The sequence below is a fragment of the Mustelus asterias genome, unplaced genomic scaffold (assembly GCF_964213995.1).
Source record: "Mustelus asterias unplaced genomic scaffold, sMusAst1.hap1.1 HAP1_SCAFFOLD_2727, whole genome shotgun sequence".
NCBI lineage: Eukaryota > Metazoa > Chordata > Chondrichthyes > Carcharhiniformes > Triakidae > Mustelus > Mustelus asterias.
This window is the reverse complement of record NW_027592672.1, coordinates 12,501-31,474: the sequence shown is the minus strand read 5'-3', so window position 1 is coordinate 31,474 and position 18,974 is coordinate 12,501. Positions and strand designations below refer to the sequence as shown.

At 50.6% G+C, this 18,974-nt stretch overlaps 1 protein-coding gene and 1 non-coding gene across 2 annotated transcripts in view; both read left to right on the top strand.

Annotated features, from left to right (window-relative positions):
* LOC144489970 (cell adhesion molecule 4-like) overlaps nt 1-18,974 on the top strand; it is a gene marked incomplete at both ends in the record, with an annotated part of 44,143 nt that overhangs the window by 13,625 nt on the left and 11,544 nt on the right. The window contains one exon of the mRNA XM_078207798.1: nt 10,683-10,835. Coding sequence (XP_078063924.1) covers nt 10,683-10,835 — 153 coding nt within the window. The remainder of the gene's footprint in view (nt 1-10,682; nt 10,836-18,974) is intronic.
* trnal-cag (transfer RNA leucine (anticodon CAG)) lies at nt 5,954-6,026 on the top strand. Its single transcript has one exon. It is a non-coding gene; the product is annotated as a tRNA-Leu (tRNA).

Below are 18,974 nucleotides of genomic sequence, written 5' to 3'. Positions count from 1 at the left end.
CGAACCCAGGTCCCTGGAGCTGTGAAGCAGCAGTGCTGACCACTGTGCTACCGTGCCGCCCTTCAGGCCCCACCCCTGCCCTTGGGCCTCACCCCCTCCCCTTCGGCCCCACCCCTTGGCACTATCCACCTCTGCCCCCGACCACCCGGGGAGGGGGCCTCAATGGTCGCCAGTCCCACTGGCAAGGCCTCTCCTCCCCATCGCTGGGTGCCACTAGCAAGGCCGCTAAGCTAAGTGAGCTTGAACCGTAGCGTCCCGGGCTCACTAAAACCCTTAAAATCAGGCTAGAATTATTTAACCTGGCCTGGGCCACATCCCGGGTGATTACGCCGGCAGAACGCGACTGGGAGGATGGCGAGAGGCGAGAAACCGGGCGCGAACATTATTTTTGGGTTCTCTTGTGATCTTACTGGCTCTCCTCGCGCATCGACGGGCGTGAGGAGCCAGTAAGATCGCCCCCCTATGGGTGCAGCAGTCGGAATTTTGGGCCTGTTATTCCTCGGAGCCTTAGCAACCCTGCCAGCTGAAAGGCTTAAATCGGAGAGGGCCTCTTGGTAGCCTTTAAGAGATCCAGTTTCAGTTCACAAACATTTAAATATGATTTATTTAAGAGATTGCTGCAGTAGATCGGAAATCAATTTGAAATAAAGCACAGAATTTCCCACAGCCGTTTAAAATATATTGTGATTCCAATATCCCAATTAATGCTCTTAGCTTTCCACTCCCTGTTACACTCTGACCACCCAGGCTGCCTGTAACCAGCAGGGAAGATTAACCCCTCCGCCCAGCTCAGTCTTGGCACAGATTTTTAAAAATTCTTTCCTGGGACATGGGCGCCGCTGGCCGGGTCCAGCACTTATTGCCCATCCCTAATTGCCCCTTGAAAAGGTGGTGGGTGAGCCGCCATCTTGAACCCGCTGCAGTCCCTGAGGTGTAGGTACTCCCACAGTGCTGTTAGGGAGGGAGTCCCAGGATTTTGACCCAGCGACAGTGAAGGAACGGCCGATATATTTCCAAGTCGGGATGGTGAGTGACTCGGAGGGGAACCTCCAGGTGGGGGTGTTCCCAGGTATCTGCTGCCCTTGTCCTTCTAGATGGTAGCGGTCGTGGGTTTGGAAGGTGCTGCCTAAGGAGCCTTGGTGAGATGCTGCAGTGCATCTTGTAGATGGTACACACGGCTGTCACTGTGTGTCGGGGGTGGAGGGAGTGAATGTGTGTGGTTAGCGTGTCGATCAAGAGGGGCTGCTTTGTCCTGGATGGTGTCGAGCTTCTTAAGTGTTGTTGGAGCTGCACCCATCCAGGCAAGTGGGGAGTATTCCATCACACTCCTGACTTGTGTCCTGTAGATGGTGGTCAGGCTTTGGGGAGTCAGGAGATGAGTTACTCGCCGCAGGATTCCCAGCCTCTGATCTGCTCGGGTAGCCACTGTGTTTATATGAATGGGTCAAGTTCAATTTCTGATCAGTGGTAATTCCCCAAGATGTTGATAGTGGGGGATTCAGTGATGGTAACCCCCAGGATGTTGGTAGTGGGGGATTCAGTGATGGTAACCCCCAGGGTGTAAATAGTGGGGGGGATTCAGTGATGGTAACTCCCAGGATGTTGATAGTGGGGGAGATTCAGTGATGGTAACTCCCAGGATGTTGATAGTGGGGGAGATTCAGTGATGGTAACTCCCAGGATGTTGATAGTGGGGGATTCAGTGATGGTAACCCCCAGGATGTTGGTAGTGGGGGATTCAGTGATGGTAACCCCCAGGATGTAAATAGTGGGGGGATTCAGTGATGGTAACCCCCAGGATGTTGATAGTGGGGGATTCAGTGATGGTGACCCCCAGGATGTTGATAGTGGGGGATTCAGTGATGGTAACCCCCAGGATGTTGGTAGTGGGGGATTCAGTGATGGTAACCCCCAGGGTGTAAATAGTGGGGGGATTCAGTGATGGTAACCCCAAGATGTTGATAGTGGGGATTCAGTGAAGGTAACCCCCAGGATGTTGATAGTGGGGATTCAGTGAAGGTAACCCCCAGGATGTTGACAGTGGGAGATTCAGTGATGTAACCCCCAGGATCTTGATAGTGGCACATTTAGTGATGGTGATGCCATTGAATGTCAGAGGCAGATGGTTAGATCCTGTCCTGTTGGAGATGGTCACTGCCTAGCACTTGTGTGGCACGAATGTTACTTGAATGATCAAATACACTGAGTTGCCTCAGTGCAGAGTTTGCATGTTTCCCCGTGTCTGCGTGGGTTTCCTCCGGGTGCTCCAGTTTCTCCCACAGTCCAAAGATGTGCAGGTTAGGGGGATTGGCCATGATTAATGCAGGGGAGTGGGCTTCGATAGTTGAGGTGGAATGGGCCGAGATAGAGTGCTCTCTCTGAGGGCTGGTGCTGGCTTGATGGGCTGAATGGCCTCCTCCTGCGCTGTAGGGATTCTGTGAGAAAGGCATGTCTTCAGAGGATGGTTGGTATGAGTTGGATTTATTGCTGTACAGGCAGTGTGTTTAATTAATCCATCGTCACATCACAGCCGTGGCGTCAGTGACAGCAACGGTAACAATTAACTGAAGCACAGTAATATTCAAATTAACGTCAAGTCCAAACATCTTGATATTCATCTTTCAGAGTGACATTTTCCGAGTGCGTGGGAGACGCTCTGCTGCATTTAGCTGCTAGGCCCGCATCCCTCACGTTGCCGCGGCAACTTGGCCATCAATCGACTTCACTGCAGTCGGAGATCGGAACGAGGGGCTCACATTTCAATGGCGCCTTTCACAAGCTCAGCGCATCCCTGACTTGCCGCTTGTGAATTCTGCTTTTTTTTTTGAAGTGAATTGTTGGAAAAGTAACAGTTAGTTTGGGCACAGCTCCCGGCCACCTGACAATGACCCGAAAATCTCTCTTTTTTTAATCCAATGTGTTGTTGGCCGAGGGATTGTTGGACCCGGGACATCAAAAGGAACAAGCCTCCCCCCCCCCCTCCAACCCCACCCACTCAAGCTCCTCTTCCAAATGGTGGATGTGACGTCTTTTGGGGGCAAACCGGCCTCGGCTGTTTCATCTGAAAGATGACAGTACGGTGTTTGCTTTCGTGGTGGAATCTGTGATCAGGACACATTTTCCCTTCCTTTCTCACTTTCCATTTGGATTGATGGAGGAATTTGCACTCTAGAGGATTTTTCAGGCTCTGCTGTTCTCCAATTTCCTCTCTCGAGTAATCAACACCCGGGACACCGATGGGGTGACTCTACTTTCCACTAGAGTTGTCTTTCCAACAATTGGACTAAGTCGATTAGGATTATATTCACTGGAGTTTAGAAGAGTGAGAGGGGATCTCGTAGAAACTTATAAAATTCTAACAGGGTTAGACAGCGTAGATGTTCTCGATGGTGGGTGAGCCCAGAACTAGGGGTCATAGTTTGAGGATAAGGGGTAAAGTTTTTAGAACTGAGGTGAGGAGAAATTTCTTCACCCAGAGCGTGGTGAATGTGTGGAATTCACTCCCGCAGAAAGTAGTTGAGGCCCAAACGTTGTGTGATTTCAAGAAGAAATTAGATATAGCTGTTGGGGCTAAAGGGACCAAGGGATCTGGGGGGAAAGAGGGGGATCAGGATTTTGAATTCGATGATCCATGATCATAATGAATGGCAGAGCAGGCTCGAAAGGCCGAGTGGCCTCTTCCTGCTTCTAGTTTCTATGTAATTCCAATCACATATTCCTCCTGATCTCGGAGCTCTCTCTCCGTGACCCTCTGGCCAGCATTGACCTCTCTAAGTTTCATCCCCGGTGTCCAATTGCTTTGCCTTGCTTCTCACTTGTTTTACTATTGGTGTCGGGCTTGTTCGAGGAACTTTCTTGAACGTACTTCACAGGGTGAGCAACGTGTTGTAGATCAGGAGGCTGGTCTGTAAGGGATGAGGAGATTGTCTAGTCTGTGCCGTGGAGGATGGAAGTCACTGCCTAGCCCATCACAGAATTGTTACAATACAGCAGGAGGCCATTCAGCCCATCCTGTCTGCACTGACTCTCCTAATGAGCATCGTGACTTAGTGCCATTTCCCTTACCTTTTCCCCCGTACCCTGCACATTGATTCTGTTCAAATCATCATCTAATGCCCTCTCGATTGAACCTGCCTCCACTACACTTTCCAGCAGAACATTCCAGAATCCAACCACTCGCTGGGTGAGAAATATTTCTCTCACCTCATATTTGCTTCTTTTGCAAATCACTTTCAGTCTGTTCTCGTTCTCGATCCTTTTCCGAGTGGGAACAGTTTCTCCGCATCTACTCTGTCCAGCTCCCTCATGATTTTGAACATCTCGATCATATCTCCTCTCCGCCTTCTTCTCTCCAAGGAGAACAGCCCCAACCTCTCCAATCCATCCTCATAACTGAAGTTTCTCATCCGTGAAATCATTCTTGTAAACCTCTTCTGCACTCTCTCCAATGTGTTCACATCCTTCGTATAGTGTGGCGCCCAGAACTGTACACAACATTCCAGCTGAGGTCTAACTAGTGTCTTGTATAAGTTCAGTTTACCCTCCTTGCTCTTGTATTCTGTGTCCCTATTAATAAAGCCCAGGATACTGTCTGCTTTATTAACTGCTCTCTCCCCCTGTCCTGCCAAAATGAAGTAGAAATGATTGAGAGCTTCAAGTTTTTAGGTGTCCAGATCACCTACAACCTGTCCTGGTCCCCCCATGCCGACACTATAATTAAGAAAGCCCCACCAACGCCTCTACTTTCTCAGAAGACTAAGGAAATTTGGCATGTCAGCTACAACTCTCTCCAACTTTTACAGATGCACCATAGAAAGCATTCTTTCTGGTTCTATCGCAGCTTGGTCTGGCTCCTGCTCTGCCCAAGACCGCAAGAAACTACAAAGGGTCATGAACGAAGCCCAGTCCATCACAGAAACCAACCACCCGTCCATTGACTCTGTCTACACTTCCCGCTGCCTCGGCAAAGCAGCCAGCATAATCAAGGACCCCACGCACCCCGGACATTCTCTCTTCCATCTTCTTCCGCCGGGAAAAAGATACAAAAGTCTGAGGTCACGTACCAACCGACTCAAGAACAGCTTCTTCCCTGCTGCTGTCAGACTTTTGAATCGGATTGATACTTGTTTCAGAGAGAGCGTTTTCTACAAGTCTCTGGGAGGTGGTGTTAGAAATTAATCACGGGTTAATTTCCATCTTGAGAGGCAATGGGATGTGTATTTTTTTATATGTTAAATGAAGCAGATATTATCCTGGGCTTTATTAATAGGGACACAGAGTACAAGAGCAAAGGGTTTATGCTGAACTTACACAAGACACTAGTTGGACCTCAGCTGGAATGTTGTGTACAGTTCTGGGCACCACACTATCGGAAGGATGTGAACACATTGGAGAGAGTGCGGAAGAGAACTGCATCAGGCTGGGATCAGTAAACCAGAATATCACAGTTTCTGTCCCGTCACCCTGAGTGACACAGATCCCTCAGACAGTCCCGCTCCGGATCCTGTCCAAGATAAGGAAAGACCGACGAGGATAAATTGGCCTTTATCTCTGCTCACTTCATTTCTGCGTGTATGGAACGCTGTAATTTTTCATCATCGCAGTCTCCAGTCCAACCACTCATGACTAAATTGAGCACTTTACTGTGTACCACACCCGTGTGAGTTCCTTCGGTAATTTCTCTGACAGAAACTGGCGTGTCTTTTGTGTCTGTGAAGAAATTGCCTGCAAATGAATTGGTCGTCACAAGGTACCTTGATCCGCTGATGGATGATGTTTAATATCGTAATGTTCACATTATCATTTATTACCCTGCCTCGCTCAAAAGACCACTTTGTGCTCACTCAGCACTGTCTCAGTGACAGACGGACTCTGACTGATCCTGCAGGGAAATGAATGGGCCCAGTTTAACAATAACATCTTAACACAGAAGCTGATGTGGACCCAGCCATGTGCCTGGCTAGCTCAGTCAGTACGGCATGAGACTCAGAATCTCAGGGTTGTGAGTTCGAGCCCCACGCTGGGCGTCATTGTTTAGGGTGGCACGATGGCACAGTGGTTAGCACTGCTGCCTCACAGCGCCAGGTACCTGGGTTCGATTCCCAGCTTGGGTCACTGTCTGTGTGGAGTTTGCACGTTCTCCCCGTGTCTGCATGGGTTTCCTCCAGGTTCTTGAGTTTCCTCCCACATTCTGAAAGACGTGCTGGTTAGGTGCATTGACCCGAACAGGCGCCGGACTGTGGAGACGAGGGGAATTTCACAATAACTTCATTGCAGTGTTAATGTAAGCTTTATTTGCGACTAATATATAAACTTGAAACCCAATGGCTACCAAAGCAGGTCAGAGGCTGGTAATCCTGCGGCGAGTAACTCACCTTTTGACTCCCCAAAAGCCTGTCCACCACCCACAAGGACACAGGGGAGGCGATGGCCTAGTGGCATAATCACTAGTCTATTAATCCAGAAACTCAGCTAATGTTCTGGGGACCCGGGTTCAAATCCCCCCAAGGCAGATGGTGGAATTTGAATTCAATAAAAAATATCTGGAATTTAGAATCTACTGATGACCATGAAACCGTTGCCGATTGTCGGAAAAACCCATCTGGTTCACTCATGTCCCTTTAGAGAAGGAAATCTGCCGTCCTTACCTGGTCTGACCTACATGTGACTCCAGAGCCACAGCAATGTGACTCTCACCTGCCCCTTGGGCAACAAGGGATGGGCAATAAATGTTGGCCAGCCAGCGACGCCCAAGTCCCACGAATGAATTAAAAAAAGTCAGGAGTGTGATGGAATACTCCCCACTTGCCTGGATGGGTGCGGCTCCAACAACACTCAAGAAGCTCAACACCATCCAGGACAAAGCAGCCCCGCTTGATCGACACGCTAACCACAAACATTCACTCCCTCCACCCCCGACGCACAGTGACAGCCGTGTGTACCATCTACAAGATGCACTGCAGCATCTCACCAAGGCTCCTTAGGCAGCACCTTTCAAACCCACGACCGCTACCATCTAGAAGGACAAGGGCAGCAGATACCTGGGGACACCCCCACCTGGAGGTTCCCCTCCGAGTCACTCACCATCCCGACTTGGAAATATATCGGCCGTTCCTTCACTGTTGCTGGGGTCAAAATCCTGGAACTCCCTCCCTAACAGCACTGTGGGTGTACCTACACCTCAGGGACAGCAGGTTCAAGATGGCAGCTCACCCACCACCTTCTCAAGAGGCAATTAGGGATGGGCAATAAATACTGGACCAGCCAGCGATGACCACATAGCAAGCATGCATTGCAAAAGATGCCTTCCCACCAGGAAAACATTATTCCCTGCTATGACTGTCAATGGAAAGTGATAGGATATATTATTGTATTTAACCCTAACATGACCTGAAACATGGTTAATGAGTCAGTATCACTCCAATTCTGAGTAATGGAATGTTTTTATCAATTCAGTGACGGGATGCGGGTGTCACAGGTGAGGTCAGCATTTATTGAATGACTGCAGAATGACTTGGACAGGTTAGGAGAGCGGGCAAAGAAGTGGCAGATGGAATACAATGTGGGAAAGTGTGAGGTTATGCACTTTGGAAGGAGGAATGGAGGCATGGACTATTTTCTAAATAGGGAAATGCTTAGGAAATCAGAAGCACGAAGGGACTTGGGAGTCCTTGTTCAAGATTCTCTTAAGGTTGACGTGCAAGTTCAGTTGGCAGTTAGGAAGGCAAATGCAATGTTAGCCTTCATGTTGAGAGGGCTAGAATACAAGAGCAGGGATGTATTTCTGAGGCTGTATGAGGCTCTGGTCAGACCACATTTTGAATATTGTGAGCAGTTTTGGGCCCCATACCTGAGGAAGGATGTGCTGGCCTTGGAAAGGGTCCAGAGGAGGTTCACAAGTCCGATCCCTGGAATGAAGTGTTTGTCATATGAGGAACGGTTGAGGACTCTGGGTCTGTACTCGATGGAGTTTAGAAGGATGAGGGGGGGGGGGGGGTAGTCTAATTGAAACTTACAGAATACTGAGAGGCCCGGATAGAATGGACATGGAGAGAATGTTTCCACTAGTGGGAGAGACTGGAACTCAAGGGCACAACCTCAGAGTGAAGGAACGCTCCTTTAAAACTGAGATGAGGAGAAATTTCTTCAGCCAGAGGGTGGTGAATCTGTGGAACTCATTGCTACAGAGGGCTGTGGAGGCCGGGTCATTGAGTGTCTTTAAGACAGAGATAGCTATCTTCTTGATCAATATGGGGATCAAGGGTTACAGGGAGAAGGCAGGAGAATGGGGATGAGAATCATATCAACCGTGACTGAATGGGCACAGTAAGAAGTCTCACAACACCAGGTTAAAATCCAACAGGTTTATTTGGAATCACAAGCTTTCAGAGCACTACTCCTTCATCTGAAGGTGAGTGCCTTCACCAGCAGCGCTCACCTGATGAAGGGACAACGCTCTGAAAGCTCGTGATTCCAAATAAACCTGTTGGACTTTAAACTGGCGTTGTGAGACTTCGAACTGTGTCCACCCCGAGTCCAATGCCGGCATCTCCACATCATGATTGAATGGCAGAGCAGACTCGATGGGCTGAATGGCCTAATTCTGCTCCTATATCTTCTGGTCCTTTGGTCTTATTGCCCATCCCTAAGTGCCCCTCCAGAAGGTGGTGGGTGAGTCGCCATCTTGAACCCGCTGCAATCCCTGAGGTGTAGGTCCACCCACAGTGCTGTTAGGGAGCGCATTCCAACAGTTGGGAATCCTGCGGTGAGTAACTGACTTCCTGACTCCTCCCCGAAATGCCATCTATGGATTGCAGTGGTCTGGGGAGGCAGAGAATTATTTTTGCTTTCCAATTGGTGTAGGAAGGCAGTGAGTCACATGTGAAGGCCCAGGCGAGAAACTCCAAGGTATTTTGTGAAGTTAGCTTAAATTTTACATTTGATTTTGGCATTGGGGTAAGCATAAGATGTTTCACTCCAGGTATGATCCCACTAGGGAGCTTTTATGAAACAAAGTTTATTTAAGAACACAATTAGAATATAACAAAAAGGATTAGTCTAACTTTTACCAATTATAAGACTTAAACGTGACAGCTAGCTCTCTCTGTTGTTCCAAGTTCAACACCGTCCCACAGACACACACCCTTCAGACTTGGCACAGAAACTAGTCTGCCCATGTGATGCTGGGTCCTCAGCTTTGTAACACCTATGGACAGAAATAGGAACAGAGGAACATGGGAATTAGGAGCAGAAGTGGGCAATTCAGCCCTTTGAACCCACTCCGCCATTCAATCAGATCATGGCTGATCCCTCCCTGGTTTCAAATCCACCTCCTCACCTCTTCCCCACATCCCTTTACCCTGTTTCTTTTTTATATCAGAAATATATCCATCTCCTTCTTGAAACCATTCAATGATTCAGACTCCACCGTGCTATGGGGCAGTGAGTTCCACAAATTCACCACCCTCTGCGAGAAGTAGTTCCTCCTCATCTCAGTTTTAAATCTACCGCTTCTCAGCCTGTACCTGTGACCTCTAGATTGCCCCATTAGGGGAAACGTTTGGTCCACGTTTACTTTATCAATCCCTTTTAGTATTTTATATCCCTCGATCAGATCCCCTCTCATCCTCCTAAACTCCAGCAAGTATCAACCCAGTTTAATCTCTCCTCGTACGTCAACCCCTTCATCCCCGGAATCAATCTGGTGACCCACCTCTGAACTGCCTCCGATGCCACCACATCCTTCCTCAAATAAGGAGACCAAAACTGGGCACAACACTCCAGTTGTGGTCTCGCCAACACCTGATACAATTGCAGCAACACGTAAAAAGAAAAGAGAACAGTACAGCACTGAAACAGGCCCTTCAGCCCATCAAGTCTGTGCCGACGCAGATTCTTCTCTCCCCGCCAGTTGTTTGAAGAGAAGGATTTCCACAAAACAGTCAAAGGTCAGAGAGGGAGACTTAATCTCTGGCAGTTTGCAAAAACAGCCACAGAGAACAGACACTCCAACTCCAGAGAGGGAAAGAAACATTGCTGTCTCTCTTAGCCTTAAGCTGCTTCTGAAAACCAAACTAAAAACTGAATCACTCTGGGAGAAAAAAAGCTGTCCTTAGTCACATGACAGGACCTGTCAATCATCCCCCCCCGCCCCAATCAAACACCCCTCAGCAATCCCAGGGGATCACTAAAACTACAGGACACTACATTAGTTCAGATTAAAATCAACACGGTATCAATTATACTGCCGCAGTAACAATACAGGACACCAGTTGCAGACAACATGGTGCCGACAAAACATCCTGCAGAGAAACATGAATTAAATACATTTCTTAAAGATATAGTCACAAGGATGGAAGTGTTGACCGACTATTGGCTGGAGTGTATGGGGTTCGGGGTGGGGTGTGGGTGGTGGGATTGAGGGATGGGTGGGGTACACCTTGCGATGGGATCTCCAGGAATACATTTAACCATAGTCGGTCACCCTACGGTGTTCTGCATTGTGTTGAGTCAGGCCAGGGTCAAGCTGAAATTGTCGGTCGCCATCTTTGAACTGACTGTACTTACACCTCTCCAGCACAGAGGGCAGCAGAGTGCACTGCTCGCCAACCTATGACAATGCTGTCTTCCGATTGGGTGCAAGCTCAGATGTTTTTCTCTTTTTTTTCCCCCCTATCTTTCAGCTCTCAAAGATGAACGCTTCCAACTTGTCTCCTTCACTCACAAGCAAGTGCGTATTGCCCTGTCCGATATTCGGGTGCAGGATGAGGGAGGCTACTACTGTCAGCTGTACTCGGAGGACACCCATCACCAGGTTGCCGTGGTAACGGTACTAGGTAAGCGGCCTTTCCCGATCGTGGGGTTCAAGATACCCGAGTTAGATAAACCCAGGTACAGGAGGAGGCCCCATTCAGCCCCCCTCAAGCCTGTTACACAGGAACAGGAGGAGGCCCCATTCAACCCCCTCAAGCCTGTTACACAGGAACAGGAGGAGGCCCCATTCAGCCCCCCTCGAGCCTGTTACACAGGAACAGGAGGAGGCCCCATTCAGCCCCCCTCGAGCCTGTTACACAGGAACAGGAGGAGGCCCCATTCAGCCCCCCTCGAGCCTGTTACACAGGAACAGGAGGAGGCCCCATTCAACCCCCTCGAGCCTGTTACACAGGAACAGGAGGAGGCCCCATTCAACCCCCTCGAGCCTGTTACACAGGAACAGGAGGAGGCCCCATTCAACCCCCTCGAGCCTGTTACACAGGAACAGGAGGAGGCCCCATTCAACCCCCTCGAGCCTGTTACACAGGAACAGGAGGAGGCCCCATTCAGCCCCCCTCGAGCCTGTTACACAGGAACAGGAGGAGGCCCCATTCAGCCTCCTCGAGCCTGTTACACAGGATGTAGAGGTGCCGGCGTTGGACTGGGGTAAACACAGTAAGAAGTTTAACAACACCAGGTTAAAGTCCAACAGGTTTATTTGGTAGCAAAAGCCACACAAAGCTTGTGTGGCTTTTGCTGCCAAATAAACTTGTTGGACTTTAACCTGGTGTTGTTAAACCTGTTACACAGGAACAGGAAGAGGCCCCAATCAGCCCCTCGAGCCTGTTACACAGGAACAGAAGGAGGCCCCATTCAGCCCCCCTCGAGCCTGTTACACAGGAACAGGAGGAGGCCTCATTCAGCCCCCCTCGAGCCTGTTACACAGGAACAGGAGGAGGCCCCATTCAGCCCCCCTCGAGCCTGTTACACAGGAACAGAAGGAGGCCCCATTCAGCCCCCCTCGAGCCTGTTACACAGAAACAGGAGGAGGCCCCATTCAGCCCCCCTCGAGCCTGTTACACAGGAACAGGAGGAGGCCTCATTCAGCCCCCCTCGAGCCTGTTACACAGGAACAGGAGGAGGCCCCATTCAGCCCCCCTCGAGCCTGTTACACAGGAACAGGAGGAGGCCCCATTCAGCCCCCCTCGAGCCTGTTACACAGAAACAGGAGGAGGCCCCATTCAGCCCCCCTCGAGCCTGTTAGACAGAAACAGGAGGAGGCCCCATTCAGCCCCCCTCGAGCCTGTTACACAGGAGCAGAAGGAGGCCCCATTCAGCCCCCCTCGAGCCTGTTAGACAGAAACAGGAGGAGGCCCCATTCAGCCCCCCTCAAGCCTGTTACACAGGAACAGGAGGAGGCCCCATTCAGCCCCTCGAGCCTGTTACACAGGAACAGGAGAGGCCATTCAGCCTGCTTGACCTTGACTTTCTTGTTACTCAGAAGGGGGTGGAATTAATGAGACGGTAAAGGCTATTCATCGCGAGGCGGCTTTGGGGCGTAATGTGCCATGGTCCAATCAGGCTACTGTTAAAAGTGCGCCAAACACAAATCATGTCCACTTGATTCAACTTTGACCCTGAAATGTGAGGGGCGTGTACCAGCAGTGGGAAACAACAGAACAGGTGGGCGGAGAGGGAGTTGACTCATGTTTAGTAGAAATAACCAAATTCCTATGTTTTGTTTGCTGCAAAATCTGGCTGTGCCAGAGGGAATCACCTCAGGCAGTGTGCGTGACAGGAATCTGACAAAGAATTTTAGCTTTCCCCAATAATTCATCGAAGGAGAGGGATCAGCAAAGCTGACTTCAGAGTTCAGTCGTTCTGGGTTTGATTATGTGAGTCTATTGATGGTCGATTCTCTCTGCGTTCGGCTAGTTAGGTCCGGATGTGGATTGAGCAACAAAGCTATAGAAAGATCTGGAAGGCAGGGGTGGAACTTGGAGCAGACATTTGAAAGCACTGCCAATTAAACCTGCTCCACACGTAGAGGCCAGTGTCATCTCTACATAGCTCCAAGATAAAAAATACAACAGAGCGGAACAGCAATATTTCGAATGTGATAGGAAGGGGTGTAGCGGCTGGAGGAGGTTACAGAGATAGGGAGGGGTGTAGGGGCTGGAGGAGGTTACAGAGATAGGGAGGGGCGCGGGGTTGGAGGGGGTTACAGAGATAGGGAGGGGCGTAGGGGCTGGAGGAGGTTACAGAGATAGGGAGGGGCGTGGGGTTGGAGGGGGTTACAGAGATAGGGAGGGGCGTAGGGGCTGGAGGAGGTTACAGAGATAGGGAGGGGTGTAGGGGCTGGAGGAGGTTACAGAGATAGGGAGCGGTGTAGGGGCTGGAGGAGGTTACAGAGGTAGGGAGGGGTGTAGGGGCTGGAGGAGGTTACAGAGATAGGGAGGGGTGCAGGGGCTAGAGGAGGTTACAGAGATAGGGAGGGGTGCAGGGGCTAGAGGAGGTTACAGAGATAGGAAGGGGTGTAGAGGCTGGAGGAGGTTACAGAGATAGGGAGGGGTGTAGGGGCTGGAGGAGGTTACAGAGATAGGGAGCGGTGTAGGGGCTGGAGGAGGTTACAGAGGTAGGGAGGGGTGTAGGGGCTGGAGGAGGTTACAGAGATAGGGAGCGGTGTAGGGGCTGGAGGAGGTTACAGAGGTAGGGAGGGTTGTCGAGGCTGGAGGAGGTTACAGAGATAGAGAGAGGTGTCGGGACTGGAGGAGGTTACAGAGATAGGGAAGGTTGTAGGGACTGGAGGAGGTTACAGAGATAGGGAAGGTTGTAGGGACTGGATAAGGTTACAGAGATAGGGAGGGTGCAGGGGCTGGAGGAGGTTACAGAGATAGGGAGGGGTGTCGGGGCTGGAGGCAGTTTCAGAGATAGGGAGGGGTGTCAGGGCTGGAGGAGGTTACAGAGATAGGGAGGGTTGTGGGTGCTGGAGGAGGTTACAGAGATTGGGAGAGTTGTAGGGGCTGAAGGAGGTTACACAGATAGGGAGGGTTGTAGGGACTGGAGGAGGTTACAGAGATAGGGAGGTGGGTGAAGAGGGATTTGAACACATGGTGAGAATCTGAAGGTGGAACATTGCTGGGGTAGGAGAGGGTTAAGTTCTGGCAGTCAGGTGAGTGAGCAGCCGGGCAGTGTATTAACATTGACAGCGGATCAGAGATGTGTGATGCCCCAGGTGTGAAGTGTCAATGTTCGACTTCAGGAAGGGCAAAGATTGGTTTAACAGTAATTAGCTTGTGTTGGTGCATGGTGGAGATTACAGCTTGGAATGCGAATCCCAACTCAGCAGAACTCGCGGCAGTCTGAGCATAGAGTGAGGGTAAAGACCTGGAACATCAGAATAACAGCCTCACCAAAACACCAACCAGAGAGACGCTCCATCAGGGACCCCTGTCCAGACCACATCTGGAGCGCTGTGAGCTGTTTAGGTCCCCTTGTTTAAGGAACAGGATGATCCCCGGTATGGAGGGATTGTCTGATGAAGCAAAGGGTAAACGGGTTGTGTCTCTACTCATTGGAAGAATGAGAGGTGATCTCATTGAAACATATTGGATTGCTCAGGGGCTCAGAGTTCCAAGCTGAAAAAGCAAGCTAGTTGCGCTGAACATTTGCAAAACACCAGTTCAGCCTCAATTGGAGTATTGTGTCCAGTTCTGGGTGTGGCACTGTCGGAAGGATATGGAGGCATTAGAGAGAGAATGCAGAGAAATATTGACAAGAATGGCATAGCAGATGCAGTATAATGTGGATAAAGATGAGGTTATCCACATTGGTAGCAGTAATAGGAAGACAGATTATTATTTGAATGGGTGTAAATTGAGAGAGGTGGATACTCAGCGAGATCTTGGTGCCCTCGTGCATCAGTCGCTGAAAGTAAGCGTGCAGGTACAGCAGGCAGTAAAGAAGGCAAAGATCAAAGAACAGTACAGCACAGGAACAGCCCTTCGGCCCTCCAAGCCGTGCCGATCATGATGCCTGCCTAAATAAAACTGTATGCACTTACAGAGTGCGTCATCTTCCATTCCCATCCTATTCACATATTCGTCTAGTTGCCCCTTAAATGCCTCGATCGTACCTGCTCCCACCACCTCCCTGGGCAGCGCGTTCCAGACATTCACCACCCTGCATAAAAAGCACTTGCCTCGCACATCTCCTCTAAACTTTTCCCTATGTCCCCTCGTACTTGACTTTTCTACCCTCGAAAAGAGCATCTGACGATCCACTCTGTCCATGCCTCTCATAATCCTGTAGACCTCTATCAGGTCACCCCTCAACCTCTGCCTTTCCAGTGAGAACAAACCGAGTTTATTCAACCTCTCCTCAGAGTTAATACAAGGCAACATCCTGCAAAACCTCTTCTTTAATGTAAATGTAATGTAAAGGCAAATGGTATGTTGGCCTTCATAGCGAGAGGATTTGAGGATAGGGATAGACATGTTTTACTGCAATTGTACAGGGTGTTGGTGAGGCCACACCTGGAGTATTGTGTACAGTTGTGGTGTCCTTATCTGAAGAAGGATGTCCTTCCTAGAGGGAGAACAGCAAAGGTTTACCAGGCTGGTTCCTGGGACGCCAGGTCTGTCATATGAGGAGAGATTAAGTCAGTTAGGATTATATTCATTGGAGTTTAGAAGAGTGAGAGGGGATCTCATAGAAACTTATAAAATTCTAACAGGGTTAGACAGGGTGGATTCAGAAAGAATGTTCCCGATGGTGGGGGAGTCTAGAACTTGGGATCATAGTTTGATTTTGATTTGATTTATTATTGTCACATGTATTGGGATACAGTGAAAATCATTGTTCCTTGCGCACTATACAGAGAAAGCATACCGTTCATAGAGAAGGAAAGGAGAGGATGCAGAATGTAGTGTTACAGTCATAGCTAGGGTGTAGAGAAAGATCAACTTAATGCGAGGTAGGTCCATTCAAAAGTCTGATGGCAGCAGGGAAGAAGCTGTTCTTGAGTCGGTTGGTACATGATAAGAGGTAAACCTTTTAGGACTGAGGTGAGGAGAAATTTCTTCACCCAGAGGGTGGTGAATGTGTGGAATTCACTCCCACAGAATGTAGCTGAGGCCAAAACATTGTGTGATTTCAGAAAGAAATTAGATATAGTTCTTGGGGTAAAGGGATCGAGGGATATGAGGGGAAGGAGGGAATCAGAATATTCAATGATCAGCCATGATCATAATGAATGGTGGAGCAGGCTCGATGGGCCGAATGGCCTACTCCTGTTCTTGTTTCTATGTTCTGGAGATGAGGGCGTTCAGTGATGTGGATCGATTGGAGAATCTGAGACTGTGTTCCTCTGGGGAAGAGAGGGTGGAGAGAGAGCTTTGATTGAGGGGTTTAAAATTGCGAGGGTGTTTGGGACGGAATGGAAAGGGAGAAACTATTCCAACGGCGGAAGAATCGAGAATCAGAGGAAATGAGAAATTCAAATTTTCTTTCCGTTTCAATGTCTCCTTCGAATTCCGAATTGCCAATTTGGCATGTTTGGAGAACAATTTAAACTCATCCGTCTGAGCACACGCCACCTCCTCAGGATCCTCTCCCCCGCCCTCCCCGCTCCCCCCCGGTTGGATATCAGAGTCGGGAAGTCTTGCTGCAACTGTACAAGGTGCCATTGAGACCACATCTGGAGCACTGTGAGCAGTTGTGGTTCCCTTATTTTAGGAAAGATTGGAGACCTTGTAGAGAAGGTTCACTGGGATGATCCCCGCTATGGAGGGATTGTTTTATGAAGCAAAGGGTAAACAGGTTGCGATTCTACCCATTGGAATTTAGAAGAATGAGAGGTGATCTCATTGAAACATATCGGATTGCTAAGGAGCTTGACAGGGTAAATGCTGAGAGGATGTTTCCCCTCATGGGAGAGTCTGGGACCACAGGGAATAGTCTCAGAATAAAGGGGGGCTGATTCAAGACTGAGATGAGGAGGAATTTCTTCTCTCAGAGGGTTGTGAGTCTTTGGTACTCTTTGCCACGGAGAGCTGTGTGGGGACAGAGTCCTTGTGTATATTTAAGGCTGAGATAGATTTCCGATCAGGAAGGGAATCCAGGGGAAAGGGCAGGAAAGTGGACGTGAGGAATGTCGGGTCATCCTATTGAATGGCGGAGCAGGTTCAAGGGGCCGAATGGCCTACTCCTGTTCCTATTTCAGATGTGCTTATGGTCTGAAAAATCTGCGCATAGCAAGATCCCACACACAGCAATGTGACAATGACCCAGATCAACTGTTGTTTTTCCAGTGACGTTGGTTGAGGGATACATATTGCCCCAGGACACTGGGCAAAATCACCTCCCCCCACCCCCACCCCACCCCACCCCACCCCACCTCCGCCCTTCTTCCAAAGAGTGACCGTGGGATCTTTCACACCCACCCCGAGAGGGCAGACAGAGCTGAAGTTTAAAGTCTCATCCTGAAAGACAGCATCTCTGACAGTGCAGCACTCCCTCAGCACTGACCCTCTGACAGTGCAGCACTCCCTCAGCACTGACCCTCTGACAGCGCGACACTCCCTCAGTACTGACCCTCTGACAGTGCGGCACTCCCTCAGCACTGACCCTCTGACAGCGCGACACTCCCTCAGTACTGACCCTCTGACAGTGCAGCACTCCCTCAGTACTGACCCTCTGACACTGCGGCACTCCCTCAGTACTGACCCTCTGACAGTGCAGCACTCCCTCAGTACTGACCCTCTGACACTGCGGCACTCCCTCAGTACTGACCCTCTGACAGTGCGGCACTCCCTCAGCACTGACCCTCTGACAGCGCGACACTCCCTCAGTACTGACCCTCTGACAGTGCGGCACTCCCTCAGTACTGACCCTCTGACAGTGCAGCACTCCCTCAGTACTGACCCTCTGACAGCGCGACACTCCCTCAGTACTGACCCTCTGACAGTGCAGCACTCCCTCAGTACTGACCCTCTGACACTGCGGCACTCCCTCAGTACTGACCCTCTGACAGTGCAGCACTCCCTCAGCACTGACCCTCTGACAGTGCAGCACTCCCTCAGTACTGACCCTCTGACAGTGCGGCACTCCCTCAGTACTGACCCTCTGACAGTGCGGCACTCCCTCAGCACTGACCCTCTGACAGTGCGGCACTCCCTCAGTACTGACCCTCTGACAGCGCGACACTCCCTCAGTACTGACCCTCTGACAGTGCAGCACTCCCTCAGTACTGACCCTCTGACAGTGCGGCACTCCCTCAGCACTGACCCTCTGACAGTGCAGCACTCCCTCAGCACTGACCCTCTGACAGTGCAGCACTCCCTCAGCACTGACCCTCTGACAGCGCGACACTCCCTCAGTACTGACCCTCTGACAGTGCGGCACTCCCTCAGCACTGACCCTCTGACAGCGCGACACTCCCTCAGTACTGACCCTCTGACAGTGCAGCACTCCCTCAGTACTGACCCTCTGACACTGCGGCACTCCCTCAGTACTGACCCTCTGACAGTGCAGCACTCCCTCAGTACTGACCCTCTGACACTGCGGCACTCCCTCAGTACTGACCCTCTGACAGTGCGGCACTCCCTCAGCACTGACCCTCTGACAGCGCGACACTCCCTCAGTACTGACCCTCTGACAGTGCGGCACTCCCTCAGTACTGACCCTCTGACAGTGCAGCACTCCCTCAGTACTGACCCTCTGACAGCGCGACACTCCCTCAGTACTGACCCTCTGACAGTGCAGCACTCCCTCAGTACTGACCCTCTGACACTGCGGCACTCCCTCAGTACTGACCCTCTGACAGTGCAGCACTCCCTCAGCACTGACCCTCTGACAGTGCAGCACTCCCTCAGTACTGACCCTCTGACAGTGCGGCACTCCCTCAGTACTGACCCTCTGACAGTGCGGCACTCCCTCAGCACTGACCCTCTGACAGTGCGGCACTCCCTCAGTACTGACCCTCTGACAGCGCGACACTCCCTCAGTACTGACCCTCTGACAGTGCAGCACTCCCTCAGTACTGACCCTCTGACACTGCGGCACTCCCTCAGTACTGACCCTCTGACAGCGCGACACTCCCTCAGCACTGACCCTCTGACAGTGCAGCACTCCCTCAGTACTGACCCTCTGACAGTGCGGCACTCCCTCAGTACTGACCCTCTGACAGTGCGGCACTCCCTCAGCACTGACCCTCTGACAGT